At 42.9% G+C, this 9,942-nt stretch overlaps 1 protein-coding gene across 1 annotated transcript in view; it reads right to left on the bottom strand.

The window, feature by feature from the left end:
- Nucleotides 1-621: 621 nt before the first annotated feature.
- PDXK (pyridoxal kinase) overlaps nt 622-9,942 on the bottom strand; it is a 47,483-nt gene continuing 38,162 nt past the window's right edge. The window contains exon 11 of the mRNA XM_063181556.1: nt 622-9,645. Coding sequence (XP_063037626.1) covers nt 9,533-9,645 — 113 coding nt within the window. The 3' untranslated portion in view covers nt 622-9,532. The remainder of the gene's footprint in view (nt 9,646-9,942) is intronic.

The following is a 9,942-nucleotide window of genomic DNA, read 5'->3' as shown; positions in this document are numbered from 1 at the left end:
GCTTCTGGACCTTCATTCCTGTGGAAGATTTCAATTTCCCAGACACCACCTGGGAATATAATTCTCCCAAGATAAGCGGATCTTGGAATTCCTGACTTTTGTATGAGATAACTTCTTATCACAGACACTCAGTGAGACAAATGGCAAAGATGCCCTTCTAGGCTTGCTCTTTGTGGCTACCACAGGACTTTTGGGGGATATAGTAGTTTGTGGCTGCCATGGCCACAGCAATCATGAAATGACAGAGTATAAAATGTTCAGTGTAATGAGAAAAATATTCAGTGTAATGAGAAAAAAAGACAGCAGAGTTGCTACCCTGGACTGCAGGAGAGCAAATTTTAGGCTGTGCAGAGAGCTGTTTTAATGGAGTACACTCAGAATCTGCTTCTGAGGGTTCAGGGAGCCCACAAGTGTAGGTCAGACTTTAGGAACCTCTTTTAGAACCACTGGAGCAGATTATTCCACTGTGGTTTGAGTCAAGCAGAAGGAACAGGGAACTCCTCATGGAGCTCAGGAGGAAAAAGAAATCATGCAAGGTCAGGCTTCAGAAGGCACAAAAAGCCAAAGCTCCATTAGAGTTGAAAGAGAAACATCACCAAGGGAAAAAACCAGAGACCCATGTTTAGGAAAGGAAATGTATTTTATTGAAAAAAAAGGTTACATTTCACTTATACACCATGAAAATACTGAGTTCTGTGTTATTTTCATAAGAAGAGGTCAAGACTTGCACAAGAAAACCACATTCTTTATTACAGCGTTACTCCATGAGATGAGGCTCTGGTGGCATCTGCACTGGGTGTTTTCACTAAACAGTAGAGCAGGGCTAAATGTGCTTTGGGCAAAAACCCTAAATATTGGCCTCTTCCAGTGCTACTGCCCATTGGAGACACGGCACTCATTTGGTCAATACTGAATTATTTCTGAATTAGAGACAAATCTCATATTCTCTACTCACATAGTCCTAGGCAAATTCATAGCTACCCCTCCCCTCCATTTTTAACAATCTTGTTTAGTTTTCCACATTCAGCCAGATAAAAGCATGTTAAAGCAGAATATGGGCTGCCAATCCCCACCTCCCAGCAAGAAAACATCACTGAAAGGGGATTCATTGCACCAACAACCACTGACAGCAAATCCAGGATCTCTGGATGGTGCTGAATTCTCCAGGGATTCCTCCCATCACTGCAGCTCCAGCAGCAAGCCAAGTTTCCTCCCTGCCAAGGCATGAATTCACACCCAGCACCTGTCAGGCATGTGAACACAGGTGCTGTACCAAATGCAGGGCAGGAGAGCCTGCAGGTGGCATCCCAATGCCATCTGTCACAGCTGTGTCCCAAGGACTGTGCTCCAAGCCAGCTGTGACAGGCTCCATCACACCTCTGAAGGCCCCCGTGAACTACAGACCTCTGGGGTGGAAATTCTTATCAATCTGTCAATGAAAGTTAATGCTAATGCCACATAAATTCTCAGGTAACTGTCCTTATTTATTTATAGATTTATTGATGTAATTTTTTCCTTGCTTAAAGGGGGTGGGAAGGAAAAGAGCCCGACCTGGACAACTCTGACACCATGCAAGTGCTATAAAAACAAACTGGACATTTTCTCCACCTGGATCTCCCCATTACATTCCCTATTTAGAGCACTGATTTATTCAGTGCTATTTCCTGCTCTGATAGGCACAAGCACCACACAGATCATTAAGAACAGCCACACCAATTTTTTCAGTACTATAATATTTTTGCTACACAGAGGATGGGATGGATTGAGAACACCAAACTCTGATTACTGCATCTCTAGCTCTTCCTTTAAGTGCTTTGCTCACAAAGATTTCTTTTCTTTACCATTAACCATGCAGCTCTGTAATTAGTGCTCAGCCAGCACCTCACTGCCAGGGAGAGGCAACTCCAGTCTCCCTCCTTTAGAGCAGCTGCATTGTCCCAGACCCTCTCTAGCATGGGCACTCATCTGTTCCCAGCATGAGGAGGTTAAGGGAACTAAAGATTCAAACTTCAGGAGTTTTGACTGCATGAATTCCCATTGATTTTAGCTCCTTCATGTCCCTTGTTATGGGGACAGGTAAATCAGGGCCAGCAGAGATGATGGGAGAGGAAGGTTTGGGCACAGTTTTGTGGTGTAAGCTGAGATGGACAAGTTAGATCTACCACAGCAGCTGATAATTCTCTACCTTTCTTTCCAAAAGCACAAAAGCCAAGCCTGAATCATCTGGATAATGCACTGCCAGAGTCTCTTGGTTCTCCATGGCCTGCAGGAGAAATTTAAGGGAATTACGCCACGGCCAGAGAGCTGGGGGCTGCACACCAGGAGCTTTGGGGTGCACAAGAGCTGTGCTGAACCACAGCCTTGGGACAGCCCTGCCCCACAAACCCAGCAGCTCCACACCACCCTCAGCTCAGAGCAACTCCTCCACATTCCCCCAGAGGAGGATGCAGGCAAAACAGCCCCTGTGCCACCACCACGGGGATGCTGCACCCACAGATCCCCAGGGGAGGAAAGGCAGGCACAACAAACCCCCAGCACTGCTGTTCCCTGCCACTGCCTCCCTCCTCAGCATCAATTATTCATTCCAGTGACATTTCCACTGCTAACTTTGCAAAGCAGAAGTGCTTCTTTTTTAACACATTCAGAAATTGGGAACTCTCGGGAGAACAACTCAGGATAAATTCTCCTCTATTTTTGCAGTGGTGATTCATTCACAAGAGTGATGAGGCTGCTGCCATGTTAAATTAAAAGGGACATAAGTGATGCTCAGTTTTTCCAAATCTCCAACTGCTCTGGTAGGTAATGACATTTATCACAGGACAATGCTCCAAAAACTCCTTTATGATGCAGACCCTTGTGGTTTTTACAAACACCCTGAAGTTCAACCAAAACAATGAACCTGGACTGTTGTGCTTTAGCCCTGGTCTCCCAGCCATAACAAACAAAGACTCACTATGCTCAGCAAGATGAAAACACCCTGCTCTGGTTTGAACCCTGTGAGCAGCTTTGCCTTTTGACTGAATGGGATTTTATCAGCAACTCAGCTCTCCTGAAAGGTATTTATGAATTTGAATTCGGCACAAACAACTGAAATTCTTCATGCTATTACAGGTGACAAACTACAAGGGAAAAAAATCTTTGTCTGTTCAGCAGTCTGTGCACAGGTTTAGCACAAGCTGTGAATTAGCTTGGTCAGCTCCATACAATGGAAAAAACAATTTTTCCCCATCTTTTTCCCATCTCTTGGCTTGTCCATGTTGCTATTAAGCACTTTTAAGACCTCCCTGTTTTATTTAATTAAATAAACAAACCCATCCCCAATTTTTAATCTAACTTAGTTGTACTTGAAACTTCTTTCCAGTGCAAAATTCCAGGCTTATGTCACAAAGCTTACCTGATTTTAAACTGGATAAGGTAGCAATATTTAGGGTTTTCTTTTTGAACAATGGTTATCTACCATCCTATTGCCTCTCTCTACAAGGTAGAAGCCTTACTGCAGGAAGGATACAACTTGTAATGGCCAACCAGAAAAATACACAAACACTAGAAAGCCTACAGTTTCATCAGAAATTAAATCATTTGCTAATACACAGAAATTCATTGTTTTTCTGGCACAGAAGTTGTTGAATTACTACACACACCTCAAGGACAATAATTTGTGTAAACAGATAACAGGTCCACCTAGTCAGTACAAAGCACCACACAAATTTTAATTACATATAAAGTTTGCTCATAAATATTTCTTTGTTTAACAATTCAGCACTAAAAAAATATGACTTAAAAAGGCATCTTTTATTAAGTTATTCAGTTTGTCCAGGGCTGGTGGGGTTGTACTATCCCTACTATATTACAGCCACCTGACTCTCTTTCCAAACCATTTTACTTCTCTGGAAGAAAAGGCTATGTGTGGCTGGGACCCAAAGCTTCAGCACAATCTATAAAAATATAATTCTTTAAGACCTTCTGCTCACATCCTGAAGGCCTACTCAGCCAGCCCCCCAAATTCTGCTTCCCACCCCTACCACATTGCAAATAAAGCTTCAACATACACACACACACACACAGAGTACATAAATTACACTCTTCTACACACAGATTTTTTTTCTAAACAGCAATGCAACCACGAGGGCAATAGGTAAGTGTGATTTCAGTGGTAACATATGGCACAGCCTTCTCATATTGCTGGTTTTCTCTCTCTCTGAATAATGTGCTGCCTTATTCACTGGGATTTATTACCATTATTTGTGGAGGCACTGATCAGGAATGGGTGCACATTTAGGAGCATCCCACCTGCCTCAAAAGCAGCAAAAGCACCAAACTGGTGGCACTGGGGCTGTCACCTGGCACTGGGTTCCTGGTGAAGCAGATGGGAGCTTTCCCTGGCTGTTGGATGCCACACCACATTCCTCCCTTCTGGGGAATGCTGAGGGCTGGCTGGGTCTCTCCTGAGCAGAGCCCTGACAGCAGCAGCCCTTGCTCAGGGCACACTCCTGCACTGGGTGACTGAACCTTGGGGATGTACCTGAAATCTGCTCCTGCATGCATGGACAAACTCACTGGTTTGTAATAAACTCGTTTATTGACAATAATGGACCTTCAAGAGTTTCCATTTCTTTCAAAGAGCTATTTTTGGGCGGTGATGGAACATGTCGAAGCTCAGTTTCCATGGCTGACAAGTCTCCAATGGAGGTGGTGCAGAAAGCTGCAGAGCTGCTCAGCAGGCTCTCACTTACCAGGAACATGGAGAACATGTGCTTGCAGGAAGAACAGCTCTCTGGGTATCTAATCCTGGCATTTACAATGACTACAGCCAATAAGCCAGTACAGCAGCAAGGGGATGTAAAAGGGATGTGTCTCTCTTTATGAAGAAATATTTTAGTACCAGAATGACCAGAATTTGTACCAGAGTGACTAAAATTTGTAACATGTCTCAGCTTTTAAAAGCATTCTTCACCTGGACAAGAACCTTTACTTGGAAGAGGTGTTTTTTTTTTCTCCAGTATAAATAGAAACCAAACCTCTGCAGGACACAAATGGAATGACACAGCACCTCCTGCTCTCCTTAACCTGGATCCCTGCTCTGCTCCTCCTGCAAACCACCAGGCTGGCAGGGACACTGCTGAGTGCTGGCAGAAGCTCCTGTTCCCACAGGAGGAACATTTGTTTCCCACTCTACAGCCCTGTGTGCTCTACCCTACACAGTGAAGGTGAAAATTCAGTGAGTGGAGTGCAGTTAAATGCTGCACAAGGACGAGATCTCAAAATGAGTTATGGTTCTTACTCCAAGCCCCTCTTCTCACCTTGTCTGCAGGAAAAAAGAGCACAACACAACGAGGTCCTACACACACAAGTAAGAGGAATGCAAGGGAGTGCTGCAGAATGCCAGAGATTTTCTTCCCATGAAACCTCTTAGGAAAATAAATTAAAACAATGAGGATGTTACTTCCACATCCACATCTTACAGTAAGATGATTAAAGGGCACAAATGTGCTCTCTTCCATTAACTACCCTTTCTCTACCCTAGGACATAACTAAGGAAACATTTAATTGCATCCACTTTATTCAGCAAGACTATCAAACCATTCTTGTGCTGTTTAATTCTGAAATGATTAACATATTTAAAAATAGGATCTAAACAATTTGTGTGTGCACAGTATAATAAAGGTAGATGCTTTTATTACAATCTTCCTTGCCACATATTTTAAAATAAAATTAATCAATACAATCACCATAACAGTCTCAGACAACAGATTAACACCATCCAATCAAGACACAGTTAAGATACTCAAAAGGCAGTATGAGTAGCTGGAAACCTTGGTCCTCCAATTCTTTTGTGTAACACATGGATTATGGATTTCTCCCCATCTGAGATAAAAATCAGCCCACAGACATCAACAATTCATACTGCAGGTTTCTGAAGTGTTTCTATTGAGTGTGAGTAGCACTGATTTTAGCACAATGTCATTATGCACATCTCAATTCTCAGCATGTAGAGACTAATCCAGGCCCAGAGTTCATGGTTTGTAAACAACTTTTGGTCTCTCCTGCACAGGTGGCTCCAAAAACGAGTGGGTGGACTTGAGCAGTGGCCACAGGCACTGCAAATCACTCCAGGAAGAGGGGACCTGACACAAATTCACTCCAGAAGGGAGAAAGAATGTGAGGGCAGTTGAGTGGACACAAACACAAAGCATTCTCCTCTCCCACAGCTCCATGTGCTGCCAGGAAAAGCCTCCTGTGCCTCTGAGCTCACACAGGTGGCACTGAAGCCACCAGTGCCCAGCAGGGTCACACCTTCCATGCTCCCAGGATGGCCAGGGAAGATTATCCATCATTACAGACTCCCTCTCTGGGCTAAAGTGCTTGTTCTCCTGCCATCAATCAGGACCTAGGCTAGTTGAGATTAACCTTTTATCTTTAACTAGAGGTTTGCAAGTGAATCAGACAATGCTGGTCAGTCTCCTTCAAGCCCCTAAATGAACAGTGGGCACTGTCTAGCACTGAGACAGCTCCATGAGACAGACAGCAGGAACTCAGGGAAAGATACAGGTATAATATGCAGGAGAGGAGGGAATGGAATATTACACAGGACTGTGCTGAGTCTTTGAATTTTGTTCTGCACATGAGCTTTGTGTAACTCTAAACAAATAAAAATGTGTACCTTGACATTCAAAAATACCTGTTAGCCTGCTGTGGCTACAAAACATTAGCTACAGAATATATTTACAGATCATTTCTGATGTTTGTTCCTGGCAAGAGATGTTAAGCCAATTCTTCACTGAAGATATAAACCTGACCTAATTTAGACCAGGTCAGTGGGAGTTTAGAACAGGTATCACATGAGCAACCCTCAGGGACTCAAGCAGAGGAAGCAGCAGCCCATTGCTACAGGATCCAGCTACTGTGAAACAGAACTTCTGCAAATTGAGCACATTAGTATGAATATTCTTTTTTTTTTTTTTTTTAACATGGGTATGTCACAGATTCTGAGGAAGGTGTGAATTACTGAACAGATCCATTCTCTATGAAATGAGAAAAGATTACACCTGACAGGTGTAAACTGCTCCAACAAACATATCACTTTGTATCTCATGTCAAGATCACAGCTCATCATGGTTTATAATTAAAATCTTTGCAAGGTAGCTCCAAGCTTCCCAAATTCCAAGCTTCTTTATTTCAGAGAAAACAGCCCTTGCCTTGCTCTCAGTCCTTTGTGAAGTCTGTTTATTCTAATGGCAAAATAAAATTGTGCTGCCTCACTAAAAGGGCATTGACCATTGTCTGTACAGGCAAGGAAGTTCAGGATGTTGATCTCTCCTTCCTAAGAGGATAGCAGGGATTATACACTTCCACATGAAATTTTAAATTAAATTTTAAAAGATTAATAAACTCACAGTAATGTTTGGAATATGGCATGCAGCACTTGGTTAATCAATGTTAGAAACAGTTAAAATCCTTTTCATGTTCAACTGCTGAAACATATCACAAGCTCCAGTATTTAAAATCTTTGCTGAAAGCAAGCATCTCAAAAAAGGTAATTGTACTCCTGGCACAGCTGCCCAAGCAAACAGCAGCTTACCTTAAAAGGGGGGAATTATTATTAGTATTTTCCAGCCCATCTGGAAGTTTGTGTTGCAGGGAGGACAAAATTTAGAACTGCAGAGCTGCAAAGAAAGGTTGTTCAATGTGCTCAGAGAATCATGGAATGGCTGAGGTGGGAAGGGACCTGTGGAGATCTGCTCCAACCTCTGAGCAAGCAGGGCCAAGTTCAGTCAGCATCTGAGCATCTCCAAGAACAGAGACTCAACAACCTCTCTGGGCAACCTGTGCCAGTGTTTGACCACCTTCACATTTTCCTAATGTTTAAATGGATTTTCCTGTATTTCAGTTTGTGCTCCTGTCTATTTATCACTTCCTTGGGCACCACTGGGAAGAGCCTGATTCCCTCTCCACTGCTTCCCATCCAGACACTTGCACACACTGTCAAGGGAGGTCACAGCTTTTTACAGGTTGGGTAGCAGCCATGAGCTCGTATCTCTGCTATTGACTGCTGATTTTAGCAACTGTGCACAACACCAAAGTTATTGCTAGAAAGTTATTTCATTACAGTGGTTACTAGAAACTGGCAGTAGAGTCTCATTTTGTAGATAAATTCCTGCTATTTTTTTTTCCTTAAATTCTCAAGTAACATAATTTTTTTTTTTCACTTTTGATGCCAAATGCAGGAGAGGAAATCAATCAGAAATTCAATTTCCATCCCCTTATGTAGTCTGAGACAAGAAAAGCTCCTCAGCTTGATCTGGATCACCACACTAGACTTTATCTTGGGACAAGCAAGAACATGGATCCCATACAGAAATCCTACACAAGTGCGAGTGTCCAACACCTGTCAGCAGAGCTGCCCTGCTGCTTTGGGATGTGGCTATGATCCACAGGACACTGAAATGATTTAAAATCCCATTCTGATGCCTTATCAAGCAGAATTGTGCATTATTAATAAAAATATTAATGTATTTCTGTAATCTCTAATTGGTGTTGCTTGCAGAGACTTTATGAACAAGTTAATTTTTCTGTTTCACAGCATTTGGTAAACACTTTTAACTGACCAGATTTACTAAACCAAAAATGCTACTTTTGCCACATTGCTTCATTGTTGAGGCTGCCAGCAGTGCTCACTAATGTTAAGGGAAGTGCTCATGTAGTTTTTAAGTACATCCACCCACAATGAATAAACCAAGGCAGCCAACTCCAGGGTAAGAGCTGCTTTCTCTTTTGCCCTTAGTTAAAATCAAACCTGGCCTCAGAGGCCACCCTTCTAACCAGTGGTACTGAATCAAGGCATGATCTTGTTGATGAAGATGCTTCTGGAGCAGCTTTTGGAGGAAAATCGCGTGGGCACCCATGGACATGAGAAATAAGCAGCCAGGACCTGTGACAACTGAAACTGTGCAGCTGTTCATGGACAAGAAACAGGAGCAGAGATCAGCAACATGAATGACACCTCAAGGTCACTTCAGAGTACTGAACATGCCAAACATCTTCAAAGTCCTCCTACACACGAGCAGAACTGTGTGTGTAGCTTTAACCCTGCTTAGTTTCATAGCAGCTGAGATACTGAATACCAGGGTAGGTAACCAGGTACCTCCAGGAAAAGGGAGCATGGAGCCAGCTCCATTGGCACTAGATGCCATCTTGAAATACATTTTCCAGTCAGTCAAGCATTCCATTAGCAAATTCACATCTACAGTCTTTGGCAAGGCAGGAACATTGCTCTTTTGCCCTGGGTAATCAGACAGACTAAGTGAATCTGACAGATATTGGGATACCTGGGAATATGCTTCAATGCACACTAACTGTTCTGGATTTAAAACTGAGCAAGGCCAGCACATATGTTTGAGAGTGGATATCTGCCTATGCTGGGCACTATTTCATGAAAGTCAGGTTTCTGTCACAGATCTAAGGCAAATATTACAATTTACAGGAAAGAAATGAGGACATCGATACATTGTGCGTTATTGGAGACGTGGAGCCTTTATAACACGGTGGCTTTCACTATGATCTCTGGGTTTTCTATGTCCTTTTTGCTTTGGACCATTCTCAGTTCCAGCTGGGCTGAGTTTGGTTTGTTTCCTTCTCCAGCTTGCACTAAAAAGATGACATCAGAATGTCATTAAAAACAGCAGTATTACATTACAAAGTTACATTGTTCTGTTACCCCACGATTTTCTCTACCTGCCTCCCTTCCCCATTTTCCCTTACTGCTCCATGCTAAAAGCTTCCAATGTGGATAATCCAAGTCAGCACTGTGATTTCTTATCACCACTGTTCCACACCTCTCTCCAGGAAAGAAACACAGCTCTGCTGTTAATTAGGAAGTCACACAGACACGCTCAGAGAACCCACAGATTTCCTTAAGAATTGAAAGATGGGAACTCCAAGGGG

Source organism: Melospiza melodia, chromosome 2 (genome assembly GCF_035770615.1).
Source record: "Melospiza melodia melodia isolate bMelMel2 chromosome 2, bMelMel2.pri, whole genome shotgun sequence".
Taxonomy (NCBI): Eukaryota; Metazoa; Chordata; class Aves; order Passeriformes; family Passerellidae; genus Melospiza; species Melospiza melodia.
Note: the sequence above shows the minus strand (reverse complement) of the source record. Positions and strands in the feature narration are given on the sequence as shown.